This window comes from Sprattus sprattus (assembly GCF_963457725.1).
Source record: "Sprattus sprattus genome assembly, chromosome: 4".
Lineage (NCBI taxonomy): Eukaryota > Metazoa > Chordata > Actinopteri > Clupeiformes > Clupeidae > Sprattus > Sprattus sprattus.
Window position 1 is genome coordinate 10,959,659 of NC_137923.1, and position 17,885 is coordinate 10,977,543.

At 43.1% G+C, this 17,885-nt stretch overlaps 3 protein-coding genes across 3 annotated transcripts in view; 2 read left to right on the plus strand and 1 right to left on the minus strand.

Annotated features, from left to right (window-relative positions):
• The window catches only part of nyap2b (neuronal tyrosine-phosphorylated phosphoinositide-3-kinase adaptor 2b), a gene marked incomplete at both ends in the record, with an annotated part of 13,019 nt that extends 10,778 nt beyond the window's left edge, over positions 1 to 2,241 (minus strand). Inside the window, one exon of the mRNA XM_080836769.1 lies at positions 2,066 to 2,241. Coding sequence (XP_080692895.1) covers positions 2,066 to 2,241 — 176 coding nt within the window. The remainder of the gene's footprint in view (positions 1 to 2,065) is intronic.
• Positions 2,242 to 10,814: 8,573 nt separating this feature from the next.
• Positions 10,815 to 13,566, plus strand: mffb (mitochondrial fission factor b; the record flags this gene model as incomplete). Its single annotated transcript, XM_080837450.1, has 7 exons — positions 10,815 to 10,832; positions 11,341 to 11,554; positions 11,715 to 11,884; positions 12,236 to 12,324; positions 12,613 to 12,777; positions 13,274 to 13,358; positions 13,435 to 13,566. Exons 1-7 carry the CDS (start codon positions 10,830 to 10,832, stop codon positions 13,564 to 13,566), a joined length of 858 nt encoding a protein of 285 aa, XP_080693576.1. The 5' UTR covers positions 10,815 to 10,829.
• A 1,170-nt stretch (positions 13,567 to 14,736) lies between these two features.
• On the plus strand, positions 14,737 to 17,666 carry LOC308363681 (putative flap endonuclease 1 homolog). Its single transcript, XM_080836508.1, has 11 exons — positions 14,737 to 14,848; positions 15,072 to 15,147; positions 15,353 to 15,455; positions 15,594 to 15,654; positions 15,785 to 15,846; positions 15,935 to 16,071; positions 16,273 to 16,333; positions 16,456 to 16,587; positions 16,815 to 16,960; positions 17,143 to 17,284; positions 17,403 to 17,666. The coding sequence occupies exons 1-11, from the start codon at positions 14,767 to 14,769 to the stop codon at positions 17,451 to 17,453; spliced, it is 1,053 nt and encodes a 350-aa protein (XP_080692634.1). The 5' UTR covers positions 14,737 to 14,766; the 3' UTR covers positions 17,454 to 17,666.
• The last annotated feature ends 219 nt before the right edge of the window (positions 17,667 to 17,885 follow it).

Sequence of the window (17,885 nt, forward strand, 5' to 3'; positions counted from 1 at the left end):
ACATCCTCTCTCCCTCTGACTCTCTCTCACTCTCTCCAGCTACAGAAAAAAATGGGTCGTCTCATTGACCTACTTATATAGGCCTCATGAAAAACTCGTCTTTTCTTCCAGCTTCTACCTATTAATATTTCAATCCGGCAACAGCTGAGACAAGTACAGAAAGAGAGAGTGAGGGGGGCTTGAAATCAGAGAGTGGCTTCCCCTATTTCCTGCGCACTCTAGGCAACAGCCGCCAGACCAGGAACGTGAGTGGTGTATGTGTGAGTGTGAGCCCAGCACATGAGCTCACCAGGGAAGCATGCTAAACTCAGGCAAGCGCTCCCACACCAACTGAAACTTTTCTCTTGTGTTTCATCAGACAAAATGGCTGCATAGGACAGCCCACTGCAGTAGCTGCAGCTCAAAGCCTTACAGCTTGGTTAAGGAGAGGAAGAGAAGTTATTTCTGTTGGGGTCTGACGGCATACCTAGCTTTTTTGTTCTTGCTAGGAGTGTTTTTCATTGAAAAAACATGCTGCCTTGTCCTTGGAAAAACATTCTATCCCTCTGATAGCACTTGATAATGAAGACAACTTATTTTATCCATATCTCAATTATTACAATTGTAAATACTAAGAAGTATTCATTTAGCTTTTTTAAAGTACTTAAAATAAATACAAATAAATGAAATCACACCCAAGAACAGTGCATTTGAAACATATTTAAAGCTGTTTTTAACATAACAAAATTCACAATCACTTGCGCTTCTAACTTTGTCAAAAAGGTTTCAGCTACCCCTGTTTCTGTGGCAAGGATAGGGTACTTCAAGGGGAATCATCATTGGTCCACCCCAGAGTAAACATTACGTCATTGAACAATTGTTGGCTGGAAGAATCAGTCAGTGTCAGTGTATGAGAGAGTGAGGGAGAGAATGAGAGAGAAAGGGAGGGGGAGAGAGATAGTGAGTGTGTTTGTGAGTGTGTGTGTGTGTGTGTGTGTGTGTGTGTGTGTGTGTGTGTGTGTGTGTGCGTGTGCGTGTGCGTGTGCGTGTGCGTGTGCGTGTGCGTGTGCGTGTGCGTGTGCGTGTGTGTGTGTGTTTGTGAAAGTGAGAGAGAGGGATAGAGAGTGTATGTGACATGTGAATGTGTATGTATGGGACAATCAAGACCAGTTTGTTTGTGTGTGTTCTTCTGTGTTTGTGTGTGTGTGTGTACGTGTGTGTTTATTGTGTCTGACAGACAGAGAGTGAGACAGTGATCAGGCACAGATTGCTCAGCCTAATTGTGCAAACCACAGAGCACTTTGCAGCCACCAAAAGCAATCAATGCCTGCATCCTGCAATTACATGTGTGAATTGATACCAAAGCCAGTCTGCGGTAGCAAGTGACCACACACCCCCTGCTAACATGTCTCATCATAGCGGCCCAGAGGGCTCCTTCAGCTCCAAACAAGCCTTTCTAAGCCCAGGACAGATGTTCTCAGAAGACCATGAAAGTCAGGTCAACACTTCTCCAGAAGCCACCACCACACAGCAGCATTAATCTACACAATAACTATTCTAATCGTCACAATGTGGCTCACCCTCCTGAACGGAGTCATCGGGGCATCTTAACTGCTGTCAGTTTACTGAGGACAGTTTCCTCACAGACGTCTCCTTATCATGTTTTCGATGAGAGACTCGGGAATCTCATCCTAACCGAGAACAAGTCCTACATATGTCAGCAGCTAAAATATTAATAATCTTCCCGGAGGAGAGGACAGCATGAAGCTTGGCAGCAGTGGGACCAATGAGTGGCGCCCTACCAAAGCTGGAGGGAGACACAGGGAGCCCACACAGGACTGCCCTGGCGTATAGAACTGATATTATTATCCCTCTACATTATGGTGGGCGTTGCGCTTATAAAGGTTTGCAATGGGGGAGGGGAGGGTCATGATTGTGGGTGAGGGGCTGGTGTTGGTATGTGTGTGTGTGGGTGTGTTTGTGTGTGTGTGTGTGTGTGTGTGTGTGTGTGTGTGTGTGTGTGTCTGTCTGTATGTGAAGGCAGTGATCAACTAACACGTGTGCTCCTGCAGGTGTGAGAACTCACCTCTTTATGGCTTCTTCCTGCTTTCTTTTCTTGTCGTTTTTCTCCTGACCAATAGTCCTGTTTTTCTCATTCCTGACAAAGTCTTGGTTGTGAGTGATCAATCCGTTGTAGGCTCTTAGTCCACTGTCTTCAACATACTGGAAAAACCGAAGAGTGTCCTCTTTTGAGCTCATCATCCTTTACAGGCAATCCACCAGAGCTTTCTGAAGGCAAAAAGGCAAAGTATTAATTAGGGACCCTATGATACCCCACTATGCATGTGTGTGTGGCAGGGAGTGAGACAGAGAGAGTGTACATGTATGCTATTGTCAGTACTGTCCAGGGACAGTACAAATTGGTGGTAACAATTGCATCATGAGTCATGACAGTGATCAGAAATTTCATCATTCCCTTTGGGGCAAAACAAATAGAACAAAACAAAAGACATATAGAACAAAACAAGACACACACACACAAAAATACAGCACATACTCACAGAAACACCCTATTCTGCACACTCAGCAAAGTGCAGATACAAGTTTACGACCAAAGTACAACTGTGAATTGTGTTTAGGTCTTGATCTCCTCCTATGTTATTTTTACAGAGTTGTTGCCATGATTTTGCCAGATTTTCCTGTCACACAGTTGTCATGCTGACTGCTGTGTAAACTCTCCTCTTAGCTGGCTGTCTAGGACATTGAGTCCTGTTCTCCATCATTCCTTAAAGGCTCACACAGGCCTGTCTATGGATGATCATGGGCTGAATAATTACCATTGAGAAGCATTTTACAATTACAGAGGGGCTCTGTTTATAAAGCTTGTGTGCACTGTGTGCTAAACCGAATATCCTGTGTGTGTGTGTGTGTGTGTGTGTGTGTGTGTGTGTGTGTGTGTGTGTGTGTGTGTGTGTGTGTGTGTGTGTGTGTGTGTGTGTGAGTGTGTTAGCGTAAGCACGTGAGCACACATGTTTGCAGCAATGCAGGGTGTGTGGGTGTGTAGAAGCGCAGTGTGCATCTGCAGAAGTCGGTAAAGGAGGAGGAGGTGGAGACTGCACTCTTATGTAGGTCAGTTTTTTCAGATCAGCCCAAGACTCTTGCATGCTTGTTTATGTGCGAGCGGACCACTATGTGAGTGTGTGTGAGCGGGAGTGTGTGTGACGGGGAGGGGGTGGGGGATGGAGGGAGTGTTGAGGGGGAGTGAGTGTGCAGGGGGGGGGGGGCTTGGAGGCCAGCCAGATGGGGATTGCAACGCCAACTGCAAAAAACCTGTCATTGTCTAGCATCCTCTCTTCCACTTATCGCTCATCATTCAAAAAAGAAAAAAACTTTTCTGCTCGATCAGTATGAGCCTAGCAAAGTAGAAGTGTAGTAGCATACTATGTGTCTGAGGTGACCTCCAGCAACTCCAGTCCAAGGAGTATGCTTAAAAAAAGGACTTGGAGGCCCAACAGAAGCAGTGCTTTAAAGATGTAAACATCCTGTTAGGGAGGACCAGGGCTGAGTTGAGGGTCAGCGCTACACCTGCAGCAGGTGCAGATGCAGTGTGATGTTGCTCTGGGTGCCATGTGCTTTGAGTTTGGGTTTAATTCTCTCATTAATCCTGTAAGCTCACAGCTCTGCGCCCTGAAAATCAGCTTGTTTATCACGCAGCTTTCCTCACAGCAACCCCCTCTCTCTGTCACCTCCTCAATATTTATCTATAGTTCTTTATCATTTTTGCCCCTCTTTTTAATAGTTTAGTCTAGTTTCCTCTATATTCTCACATCCTTTTGTCTGATAAAAAAAAAACGGCAACAGTTGGCATTTTCGGGAAACACAAAGGTGCAAAGCAAGGGTTGGCTCGCACGGTTAGTGACCCACATTCCGGGAATCAAAACAACAGTGAGTCATGGAGCTAGTGGATGCCTTAAAGTAGCTGGGTGGGTTTCTTATAAAAACACTATGGAGAACAACTCAAGGTCAGGCTAAGGGTTTAAAGACAGCTTCATTCACAGGTGTGCATTAATCAGAAATGCTCTGAAGAGACTGAACTAACAGGTAAGTCGCTGCAAAGTCACTGCAAAACACATCATTGTTTTTTATACTTACAGAGAGGCTGAGTTCCTGTCGACACATGCACGGAACCACTTCTCAGGCAAATCCAGTACAACCTTGAGAGGTCTGAGAACTCCTGACCATGTTCCTGAGGATTCCACGCTGGTTCCACATAGAGGATGATGGCCATGGTAAAAGTCACAGAGTTGTACACAGAACTCAGTTCCAGTCCTGGAAGGGGAGAGGGAGGGAGATCCCCCAGATGGTGGCCTAACTATGGACTCCCTCCTTTAGGTACCTCAAAGACCCTGAATCCTGTGTCCATTCAGTGCAGAACTCCTGCTCAGAGTCCACTTCCCTCCTCATCTGCCCATGTCATGAAAATCCATTGACACCAGAGCACCCTGCAGTAAACATCCTGTCCAAAAACTCACGTGCACTCACTCAATCAGACACACACACATTCATCACACACACGTCCTGCACTCACTGTCCTACAAGTACCAGGCACTGGTCCAGACAGACGCACACACACTCGTAAAACTCCACAGAGGCGGTCCAAAACTGTCCAGGCACTCACGCTGCGCTCCTCTCACTCAGGTGAAGTGTATGCATATCCCCGGCAGGCGCCTGCAACTCTGAGGCTTGGTTGGGCATGTCTCTCCCAGTCTTGCACACACTCTCTCGGATGTGGAGCTCGGCTGCGTGTAGATGCCACGGCACATTAACCCAGCCTTTACAACACAAAGAACACGCCTACCCACCTCGCAGCGGTAGAGCTTCCCCCTCCTCCTCCTCCTTCCCTCTCTCTCTCTCCCTCCCTCTCTCTGTTTCCTGGTTTCAGTACCATGGACAGCTCAGCTCCCTGCTCTAGTGTTGCTGTCATGTAGCGTGGTGGGCTATGGAGGAAGGACTGGGGTGGGTAGGGGAACTGTGCGTGTCAGTCACACTTGCGAGGGCGGGAGGACCATCATCATCACCACAGCTAGCAGGGTGTGACCTCGTTAGCCCAAACCCCTCATCCTGCCAGCCGGCTCAACCACTCCCAGCTTCTCCTTTGGCAAGTAAACAAGTGGGAAACACACACACACACACACACACACACACACACACACACACCAGAGAGGAGCAAGAGCACAACAACACGCCCGCACCCACGTGCACGCAGACAACAACAGAAAGAGATACTGCTTTTTGCGGGAGACATGAGAACATGAATTGAGACGATACCATTAAACTGAAAAATACTAAAAATTGTATCTTTAACATTCCATACAATACAAAACCATACAACCAAAATTTTAACATCTTTTCTCATCCCAGAGGGCAAGCTTTGCTCGAATAAAACAAAAAACAATAGCAGAAACCATTTGCATGAAAGTGGTTCCATCTATGTGTGTGCTTGAAAAAAATGTTTTTGAAAATGCACTCAACACAAGGCCACAGTGCACGGGGTTTGCTCAGATGGATTAACACTGTCGACACAAAGGGATAAGGGCTAGTGTGTGTGTGTGTGTGTGTGTGTGGGATGGGGCGATCTGTTGTTTTCCTACAGCCCCCCTCTCCCCCATCTCTAGACCCCTCCCTTCACTTTCCCCCCCTCCCTCTGTCTCTATCTTTTACCGAGTAGGCACCCAACCACGGAAACTGAGTCAAAACACGCAGAGAGTGATGGTATAAGAGCCCATGGTGTGGCACAGTGGCTACTCTGACATTATGCTGCCAACAAGAGTTAATGTGTGTGTGTGTGTGTGTGTGTTTGTGTGCGCATGCGTGCGCACATATCTGTGTGTGTGTTTTTTTGGTGCGGGGGGGGGGGGGGGGGGGGGTTCTGTTTTGATTGGAGTGGCAGTGAACTGGGGTGCTTAACCTCTTTCTTTTGAGTGTGTTTGTGGTTTGCTGAGCACACACAAAAGCCAGCAGTTCATCAGAAGTCAAAACCACTCACAATGGGGCAACCTGACCTCTCACCAAAGCCATTGTGGAACAGTTTAGAGTCAATGACATAGGTCAATGCACTTAGTTAATGACAGGCAGGGGGTGTTTGTGTAAGTGATTTGGGTGGGGGTGGGGAGGAAACTGTACGGTCACGAGTGCTGACATGCATCACTCTACAAGTATGCGTAGTGATAGCTTGTGGAGGTGACACACTGCTTGAGGTGCATGGTGAGCATTCGGTATTATCTTAGCTGCTCACCATTCTCTGGTAGCTTGGTCTTAGCTTCAGAATGGTAACTGGTTACTGAGGCCCATTAGGCACAGATAGATAAGAATGGGCAGTGTTGAGGAAGGGCCATCTTCAGGATGACAGGCGATCATTAAAGTTTCAGAGCACCTTATTTCCACTTCTGTGCTTCACTGCCAAAGTGGGACAGCAACCTTCTCAGTTTGGACAATGAACTCAGTCCTGTTACACACTGTACATCCACCAGACTACACATTCATGGTCACGCATACTGTATATGTGTGCAGAAATACACACACACCCACACATACACAGACACACACGCACACACACAAGGTGTAAAATGCTTTAAAAAGTGTCTTTCAAATATACACCTGCTAATTTTGAGTTTTGCATTTGTTTTTTTGACACTGAACAGGTATTGACATCCTGGGCAAATGACCAGAATAAAAATCTCCAAATAATGACCATGCTCCTCACCAGGAAGCATGGACACACAGCTCATTGCTCACCCACCTCCTCTTCTCCCATACCAATGCACGCCCCTGTGACCACACAACAACCCCGCCCTGCTGACAGCCACAGTGGAGAGGTGAAAATAGGGGTCTGGGGCAAGTAATCCCTCTAACCTCCAGCTGACTGAATCCAAGGGTTTAACCCCCTGTAAGCCATTAAATCCACAGTTTAGAGGGACAAACCTGGTGTGAGCAAGCAGACAGGTCTCAAATCTTTGTGCAACAATCCCTGACCTCTAGCAATGCTCTGTGGGCGACAGATATGGATGAGCTTTTAAGAAAGGAAGAACCTATTATTCTAATACTAAACAAGGTTGAAGCTCAAATATAAGTGCAGAGACAATGAATATGAGTAGGGTGTACATAACCCTGAATAGATTTTTTTTTTTTTATGAATTCTTAACTGAGGCTCTTGCGATAGGGAAAAAAACCCTTGGCACACAAACAATCAATGTTTATTATTTTGGTGTGCCACCTCATAGGCTTGATGCTGACGTCACGATCCAATGCAATGGTATAATAGCGCCATCTGCTGTTTCCATTTCAGGTATTTAATTTGTTTTCTTCAGAGGGAGCCTGGAATGTCTCGCCTTTAAATAAAAAACAATATCCTACCTCCTTTCTTATGGCATTTGTAATAAATAAATACTCACTAGATCTCACAGATTTTCACTCCAAATTGCATGGAATAATAATAACAAGTCCAAAAGAATGATGCTGCAAAAGTTGTCTGGCTGGGAAAACTACAAATAGAGGGGGCACATTTCTTTATTGGGAGGTGTAGAACATGATTCTGAAATAAAAAACGGAGAATTTTCATCTGCATGGCATGCACAGCATTTCAAGTGTGTGGCCTACTGACTCTGTGGGCAGAATGGACACTGATACTGCATAAGGCATTAGGCTGAGAAAACTACAAATTGTACCACCTCAATATAAGGATCACATTGGCCCTCATTCTCGACAGCAGTTGGGAAGACTTTCAGAAGGACTCTCTTCTGAACTCCACTTCGGTGGATTTAGGAAAACATTTGCCATAGTTTTCTCGTCTGCGATTTCTTCTGAACTTAAGAAGACTTTCAGAACGCGAAATAGCAGTCGTAACTCTTCCGGAATCTTCTCAAATGCGATTTCACAGGGCCATATTGTGGTTATTTGAGGAATCACATAAAAAAAATCTGTCCGTGTTAAAAGGCTTAACTTGTCTGGGAATTCCCCGCCCCTTCACTGCATTTCATTTGCTCAGTTGGTCTGGCGAACTTCTCAACAGCGGTCAACTTCAGTCACGTAATTGGACACGCCTTTAACCAATCAGACCAACGATACTATACAACAATACAATGATCGGTAATAAAGCAAACACATATTTTTTCTGTATGAATTGTTCCAGGGCCCTGTTCGGCGTACAACTGAAGCTAAGATAATTAATTTAGCTTGCGACATGAGATAATATAGCTCGCTAAATGAGAACAGTTTTACAGTGCTTCCCAAGTAAAGGTTTGAAAAGAACTTCAAGCTTCAGACTTTCTGTTAGGGAACCTGTTATCTATCTGCAGAGCAAATGTCAGGCTCATACAAAAACATTAACGTGAATTAATTGATGCTAATACCTAGCGCAGTGTCTATAGGATTTCCCATATACGTTAGCATGTTTTTAGAAACTAATGTTACGTGATGAGATTACTAAAATGTATTCTGCATGTCTGCTCAGTTTAACAGTGCTACCCAAGCAAAGGTTTGAAAAGAACTTCAAGCTTCAGACTTTCTGTTAGGGAAACAGCTTTCTATCTGCCGAGCAAATGGCAGGCTCATGGCAACACGCGCAACCATTGGGAGCATGAACTGCACTGAGTAAATTTTGCGCAACAATTAACCCCAACGCTGAAGCAAGCAGCCGCCATAAGGAACACAGGAACACAGCTGTGAGAAGACTTTGGCTGCTTATGAACGCATTTTCAAGTGTGCGGGAATGCAGCGAAAATGCGGCGTTTCCCTTACGTTGTTTTTGCAAAGTCGTGTAAGAAACATTTCTGAAGAATTACAGAAAAATATCGAGAATGAGGGCCATTGACGTTTTCTCAGCCGAACAACTTATGCAGTATCCGTGTGTCAATTCGGCCTATTCACACACTTTTCACCAATATGATGAAGCCCTGTATACATAAATAAAATACAGGCTAAGTAAAATCATTATAAAAGTGAAGTGGACTAGTGGATTTAAAAATTGCTATATGTGGGGCACATCTAAGATCTGGCAGTTTATTCTAGCTACATGCAGCATAACAGCTAAATTATCTGGTTGGTTTGGTTTGGACTCTGAGCTTGCTATCTGACTTGAGTTCATGGATCTAAGAACCCAGTTTATATATTGTGAACATATCAGACATGTATTCTAGGCCCAAACCATTCAGTGATTTTCAGACTGTAGCAGCACTAAAATACATTCTGTAGTTGAATGTAAGCCTGTGTACATATTTTAGAACTGGAGTAATGTGCTCTGTTCTCTTGGTCCTGGATAAGACTCAGTACAGTATTTTGAATGAGCCGCAGCTGTTTGGTCTTTTTGGGAAGACCGGTGAAGAGACTATTACAGTTGTCCACCCTACTGGAAATGGAAAAATAAATAAGCTTTTCTTCTTTTTTTTTTTTTACACCCAGCATTAAATGCGTCTGGTATCCAGATAGTATCAAGATCTGTTTTGATATGATTTTAACCAGATTCAGTTACAACTGGTATTAAAACGTGTCTGCAGTGTCCCTCTGAGATCCAATGCTGTGTCGAGCTGACGTCACATCCTCCTCCCGTTTGCGCGGGTTTAAAGAAAACAACATCCACAAAAAAGATAGAAGAATAGAAAAACATGGTAGCCATTTGTGAAACTGCACTGCATGGTGTTTGCTTGCTTTACAAAACCTCGCTGGTTTGGAACAGTCGCGCGCGATTACCTACTTCCTTTAGTTGTTGTATTGACAATGCATTAACACTTGTGTTCAATGTGGTCACAATGAGTCCCTGACCATTTCTGGTTCTGGAGGCAGTTTGGCCCACAATCTATCCTCAATACGTCATTTCATGTGGTCAAGCACTATCCGATTGCATTCCGATCACCCAAAACGCATTTTAATGTCAGTTGTAAAAAGCCCCTTAGTATTTGGAACACCAAACCCTTGATGCTGGCTACATTTCTAAGATTATAGAAGGTTGTTTCTGATTACTTTGATATTATAAGGACTGAGAAACTACCTGGTGAATGCATGTGTCGACAAGGTACGCTGCTGTTTCACTGCTCGAGCTAAACGCACGATGAATGATTGGTTAGGTCGGTTTCGAAGGTAGAGGACGCAGCCGAATTTACCAGCACACTTTTATGGTATTTTAGATAGATTGCTAGTTAGCGGAATCCAGACGTTTATCAACATTTTGCAAAGCAGCATACATCTGTGCGTTCATCACTCATGCTGTCATTTGTGATCACTGGCAACTTATTGAACAGCAAGTTAGTAATAGTTCTGATACCATAGATCGCTAAGGAGCCAAGGCACACAACGCTAGACAACATAGCTTATATTAGCTTGTGCCAAGACTTTCAGCTAGCAAGTCTACCACTTAGTGCACGAAGCTGAAATGACATCTGACAATGTTGCTTATTGGTTAAAACAATACAGCAATTGCTAGGTAAATTACTCGCTCGGTGGAAGAATAACGCGAGGCAGTCTATAGAAGTAAGTGTATGTAATTTAAATATATCTTAAGGTTTTCGCAATGGCGACTCATTCATATAACGTTAGCTTCCAATTAAGTAGCATGCCCTATTCAATGTAATCGAGATAAATGTTCGTCTTATATTCAATACGTACTACGGTAAGGTTCGTTTCAAGTTATTACTTGGCACACAGCATTGTCATAATGCCACTGAATAACTGCGTTTTGTTTAGATGACAGACAACTAACGTTAGGTATATTTATTAATGGCTATCGCTACGCGTGTGAATTTCAATACATGTTTTTTTTTTTTAGAACAAATGACTGGCTAATTAGTGAGATATCCAACATGGTAACGTATTGTTACCCTCTAAAGTTATGGAGCACCTCATGTGGTGGTCGACTCTACACAGCTATCGTTATACCGTTTCGAATTGTACTGATGAACATAACGTAATGTTGTGCCCCGTTGTTTTGGTAACTTAGGCTAACTGACACTTATTGCCAATACTAAGTAAAAGTGTCCTGGACAATTTTGTGTTCAGCGTTAGATTTGACATTTGTGTCATTCAGCTTTCCATCTACACCAATTTTAGAAATGCGCTTTTCAAGCAGTAGAGAAAGGGCAAACATTTCGCTTAGCGTTAGCTTCCCTAGCTGGCTAAATGATCTGATAAATCTGTGACTAGCCTGGTTACGCTAACCCGTAGACGGCTACAGTGCGATGAGAGTGTTGGTTCATTGGCTTACTACGCATGTTGAATCGTGCGCATAGAACGTGCGCTGTTTTGCGTTTTTCACGCGAAAACAAATGTACCCTTTCAGCTATTGACCCTGTAATTTTCTTCTGTTCTTGACAGATGAGTCAAACTACATATTCTCCCTCTCCTGATATGGTAGAAATGAATCGCATCCATTACGAGTTAGAATACACGGAAGGCATCAACCAGCGTATGCGCATCCCAGAAAGACTCAAAGTTGCATCTGGTGCGACGGAGGACCACTCTGCCCCACTCCACGAGGTTCCTCTCCCCACGAGCATGATGCAGGTTCCAGAGAGGATTGTAGTGGCAGGTACGCAAGCAGCTGCACATGCCATGTGGCCCTATGATGGGTTGCGTTTTACGGTTAGAGACAACAAAAAAAAGTTGTGTTATGTTAGTTAACTTGACATAACTGTGTAGGAAAAATATCAATAAACTGGCCCTCCTAACTTGAACTATCTCACCATCAGGTGAGAGTGGTGACTCCCTGTACAGCAGACCCAGGGACTTGGACCTGATTCAGTCCACTCCTGTGGAGTCAGTGGCCCTGATGGCTCCCCCACGAGTCCTCACTCTCACTGACCAGCCACTGGATTTCCTGGAGCGAGACCCGTCCAGTGCAGCTCAGCAAAGAGAGGAGGTGAGTCAACATGAACCGAGCCAGGGATAGAAACCAGACTTGAATACTTTATAACCAAATAGTTTTTAACCATTGATGATTTTATGGAAATTAGGGTTTCTGTCTAAGCCATGTTGTGCGTTGATTGCTGTACTATTGTCACGTCAATAATCGGTTCATTGATTAAATTAATGTGAGATAAATGACTAGTGAATTTAAATGGCTAAACCTGGAATCATGGTTGCATTTATGAGTGTGAGCACCTTTATCTTATAGTTTTATTTAGTCATTAGTGAACAGTTCTGGTTGCATTTACACAGATGGATGAGGATATTTACTGTCAGATGTCATCCCCTGTATCCCTTCACATAGGCAACGTCTCACACAAGGTCTCGTCGAGAGCGCTGTGTGAGTGAGACCGCTGTCATCCGCCACCATGGGCCACCAATCAAACATGAGGCGTGAGTTACCTCCTCAAAAATCCCTGGATTATCTGCTCTTTTTTACTCTCCTCCTGCTGCTGCTTAGCCACCAGTCTCAGCTGGACACCTCCAGAGATTAGCAACACATTCTGTTTCATTCAGTATCCTTCCCATAGAAGTCTAAACCTTTATAGCATAGATTTGCATCCAGGTCTTGGGCAAGTGTATATAATTATTTCTCAGGTGTTCACATGTTGTTAGTGTGTTATTCTTGTCTTTCACACTCACTTTGTGTTAACTCTCTCTACCTCGACTCTTTTTCTCTAGCGTGAGCCCATCTTCAGCTCCTCCCGTGCGCTTATGTCCTCCGCTCGTTACTCCTGAGGACGGCCAGACTCTCTACAGCGCCAGCGGCATTCTGACTTACATCCAGTGCACTACGCGCAGAGCCTATCAGCAGGTTCTAGAAGTGCTGGATGACCCCCAACACAGGTGAACTGGCCGACCTTTGCACTCTGACCTGCAATTCCTGTCAATGGGGTCAAAAGGGGACTGTCAAACCAAGCCCATAAAAGACACTTAGAATGAGTTTAGAAAGGTACAGAATGTAGTGTCAGGATTGGCATGGTTGTTGTTGTTGTTGTAAGGGTAACTTGAATAAGTATATGAATGAAGTTGTGTAAAAGGACTGACTGTCATTGAGGACATTTCCCAATTCAGGTTAGAATCTAATGTTTGGGGTCAGAGCCTGGGTAAATACTACCCAGTTAAAAGAAATAACAGTATCTCAAGTGGACCAATAAAAAGAAAGGACAGTGACCATGGAAACAGATCGTTATTCACTGTTTAATAATTAGATGGGCAATTCAGAGAGATAGGCTTAAAAGTAGTGCCCACAATAAATCCAATATACTTTTTGTCAAATTTGACTGACCATAATCTTTTACCAATACAACCTTATTTTTGTTCTTCTTGACTTTTTTCAAAGGGTTGGCCACCAGGCTTATGACCTGAATTTGGAAACCACCCCTGAGGAAACATCTTTGGTGGACGCTGCGTCACTGCGACGACAGGTATCCACACAGAACTACAAAAATACTGATGTTTTACTCACAGTTCCAGTCCACTAATGCACAAGTTCGATTTCAGATAGTAAAGCTGAACCGGCGCCTTCATCTGCTGGAGCAGGACAATAAAGAGAGGACCAGGAGGGAAATGATCATGTATTCCGTTACTGTGGCATTCTGGCTAGTCAACACTTGGGTGTGGTTCCGCCGTTAGAATTTCACAGGTTTATCGAAATTCTGAATTCCAGTGATGTGGTTTGGACTGATATGGAAGCCAGACTTAAGAAATGTTTGAAGAGGTCTACATTTTCCATCCAGTCCTCGTCTGGTTTATAATTTATAATGGGGTGTTCAGGGGTGTTTACCCACATTTGGTACATTTATGTACTCATGAATACAATGTTAAATCTGGCTGCACATGAAAACTGTTGTAGAACATTAGCATACAAATACAGCATGTCCATGAGAATCGCAAGTTGTTCATGAGCATCTGTGTTTTGGACAGTCATAATGTTTGTTTTAAGAACGGGGGGAAATGGGTTTATGCTCAGCTGTCCTTATTGTCACAAAAAATAGTTATTGCATAATCCCTGGTAATTCAGGTGGTCAAACTGTGAAAAGGTAAATGTGCATTTTGTTGAAAAAATATGGTTGATGGATAAATAGCATGTTGTCTGTGCAATGTGTTGTGCAAAGATTTAAAAAGAAAGAATGTTAACATTCCATAGACTGCATTATTATTTAAGTTATATTTATGCATCTTTAACACTGTCAATTATGCTCCCACAGTCCGGTTTTTTTGGGGGACATAAACGTGTAAATACATCGTAATTTATTAAAAATGAAGATATCAGAAATCGGTATTTTCGTGGTTTTATTTGCCACTGCAGTTTACCCAAAGGTGGAGATAACTTTCATAATTTTAGCTAGATCAGCCTGTTTAGATAGAACTAAATGTCTCTGTGTGTTATCTGAGCAAAATGTAACAAAATGAACTGTTACTGGAAAATGTACCGACTGACGTTTACGCCAATGTCACCTAAGTCATTAGAAACGTAGTTGGGAGGTCCTTGACGTTAATGGAAATGACTAGTGACTGTTTATGGCAGAGATAGACACACACACACACTCTGAATTTTATCTCTGCATTTTACCCATCTAGGGTAGTGATACACACAGTGATACCCACAGTGAAGCACACTAACCCGGAGCAGTGAGCTGCTTTGAGCGCCCGGGGAGCAGTGATTGGGGTTAGGTGCCTTGCTCAAGCAGTGCTCTACCACTTCCCCCGCCCACATTTTTTTTTTTTGATCAGCTGATCAAAACAACGTCCGCGTGATGTCGCTCTCCAGTTTCCGGGTTTTTCTTTTAGGCTAACTCTACCACACACAGTTCATCTAAAATTATTTTCATAATGGGGATCACCAAACTGGCAGATTTAATTCGAAGTGATGCTCCCGGTGCGATATCTCACAAGGAGATCAGCGATTACACTGGTAAATCATAACATTCCTCTAGGCAGCAGTTAGCCTATTCACACTAGCAAAGGCTGGTTTAGCTAGCTGGCCATATACGATTTCCTTACGTGATCATGGAATAGCAATCATTGATTTTAGAGATTATTTTTTTTCTAATGGGGCAAGTAGGGTTTACATCAGTAAGTCAGCCAGCGATTTTCTAAGTTACAACGAAATAATGTATAACTTCACTTTTTGACAGGGAAGGTAATCGCTTTGGATACATCTATTGTTATGAATCAGTTTCGTACAGCGGTCCCCTCCATGCAGCATTTGAGGTAGGTCCCTGGTTCAAGATTGTTTCCTATCAGGTTATTTTCAGGCAAAATGTCTTGCACCACCATGGCTGCATTAAGTTCATGGCTAGCTCGAAGACATGGAAAAGACAAAGGTGGTTAAAAAATACCAGCTAACTGTAAGCTTATTGTTTAGTTTTTGCCTACCTCCCCTTCATGTGTCTTCTCAACCTTGTTATGATTGCAGTCCACTGACTGGGCTGTTCTTTCGCACACTTGCGTTTCTCGAGCACGATATCAAACCGGTCTATGTTATTGATGGGAGGCCCCCTGAACAAAAAAAAGCTGTGGTAGGCCTACCTGAACCTTTTCATTTTTATCTATAGATCAGACTGGTCATTGACTTGTTGCAAGTAAAATACAAATAAAAGGTTTTAAATGGCTTAAGTTGTTGTAAATGTGTTATTGATGGACTTTATTTAATGTAGCTGGAGAGAAGAGCTAAGAATGCAGGCTGGAACTCTCCGCCACATCCACGGCGTAATGCAGGTTAGTTAAATTGTCCACACATCAACACAAACATCACTAACTGCCAGCTTTTCTGACTGTGCACTGCACATTAAAGAGAGGGGGGATTGGTTACTGCAACATTAAATGTTTTTAATGATGCTGCTCTTAGTTTCCCCACAAACACAGGACTGTCTACAGCTCCTTAGGCTCGTGGGTGTGCCTGTTGTCATGGTCAGTGTTCAATTTTGTGATACCGTTGTAGACATTTGTGTGGGAATGTGGCATGTTTGTCATGAATGTGTCTTTTTGTTGTGTCCAGGCTCCAGGAGATGCAGAGGCATTTTGTGCCCATCTGGTGAAGACTGGCATGGTACATGCTGTGGCTTCGGAAGATATGGACACTTTACCTTTTGGAGGTTCTGTTCTCCTTCGCCAACTTAATGCTAAGAAAGACAGGTGAGAGGAAGATGAGAGTCCTAAAAAGTATCTACCATTCCACAGAATTTCAGATTATTTAATAGAAATGTAGAATTATACAGTTGTTTTGGCCTCAAAGGACACTTGGTTCATTTGAAAGGAATTATGTAAAATCATTAAACTATTTCTAGCTGTTTTTATAATTAAAATAATAAATTTTATGTATGGATTGTTTTATAGTGATGTGACAGAATACTGCTTGTCCAAGATTTTAGAAATCTTACAACTTTCCCACAAGGAGGTGAGATGGATTTTGTTTCTCATAAAATGCCTCAATTGAAATATTACAATCCACCAGTTGGTTCAGCATACTGTAGTGATTATGATATGGCTTCTTAAACACTTCCCTTTTATCTCTACCAGTTTGTTGACTTGTGCATCTTGCTGGGATGTGACTATTGTGAAAAGATTGGGGGTCTTGGACCTAAGCGAGCCTTGTCACTGATCAAACAACATCGGACCATAGAATGTGTGGCACAGAATGTTAATAAAAAGGTATTTGCACCAAACTGGGCCAATAACATTGCTCACCTTTGTGCTTTTGATTGTGATTATCAGTGTATGGTGTCTTTTTTTCTACCTAAACAAGGAAAGTATTACAACAGTACCACCTTTAAGTTGAATGTCTCCTTGCATAAATCTGCTGACAAAATATAAATAAAAGCCAAATGTCTGTATTCCTCCTTCTGTCACCTACCTAACAATCTCTCAACCCACTTAAGACACATCCTGTACCTGTGGGATGGAAGTATCAGGGAGCACGTGACCTCTTCCTTGAGAGCCTGGAGGTTGAAACACCAGAGCTGGTCTGGAGAGAGCCTGATGAGGAAGGTCTGGTGCGCTTCCTGTGCCAGGAGAAACATGTAAAGTAAGTCTGGAGGGTGATGAAGTGAAAAATCATCAAAACAGTATTTGTCCTGTATTCCCAAACAGATTAGGTTATTTTAGTTAACTTTGACTCTTCCTCTTGTGACTACCCCTAATGTTTGGCACTTGAAGCTGGCCACACCAACCATGTCTAAGAACACTTCTCTCTTTTTTCGCTCCCAGAGAGCACCGAGTTCGTAGTCGGATGGAGAAATTTCGTCAGTCTCTTCAGGAAAAACGGAGCGCAAGAGAGGAGGAAAAGGCATCTGGGAAATGCCATCAGTCACGAATTGAAGACTTTTTCCGTGTGACACGGAAGCGACAGGTAAATGAATCTGCACACGCTGCTGCATGTCAGCTGTGTTCGAAATAATTTCAGTGCACTGAAGACTTTACATAATTCATCGTAGAACTGCCGCTAACTCAGTTTTTCCTGCTCTCAGTCTCAGGAAGGAGTGTGCCACGGCAAAGGAAAACACCCAAAGACCAAATAATACTGCCCTCTGCTGGTGGAAGAAAGAACTGATTCTTTTCACTGAAGGACCATTCAATACAGTGCAGCACGCATTGGTGTTCTTCATATTATTATTCTGACCATGATTTTAATGGTCAAAACATCATGCCTTAGTTTAAAACAATAACGCCAATGTTATTGCTGTTTTTTATTTTTATATATATATATAAATATATACATATATAATTTAGGAACTATGTTATCATTGCAACGTAACATTTTGATGATGAATGGAAACCATTTTTGTTGGATGTTAAACTTGAGTAAAAAATGGACATTGATTATTAAAAAACACAGTTTCATCCAAGAATCCAAAATGATTCATTTGAATGAATGAGATTATTTTATTGACGTGGAACTCTATATTGAAGAGAGGGACGTATTATAATCTGGGATTTAACATCGCAGGGTC

Excerpts from the sequence above, each read along its gene's own strand:
- LOC308363681 (XM_080836508.1), top strand. The coding sequence starts at position 14,767 with ATGGGGATCACCAAACTGGCAGATTTAATTCGAAGTGATGCTCCCGGT. Across the intron at positions 15,655-15,784 it reads ACATCCACGGCGTAATGCAG|TTTCCCCACAAACACAGGAC; the intron begins GTTAGTTAAATT and ends TGCTGCTCTTAG. Across the intron at positions 16,961-17,142 it reads TGCCAGGAGAAACATGTAAA|AGAGCACCGAGTTCGTAGTC; the intron begins GTAAGTCTGGAG and ends TTTCGCTCCCAG.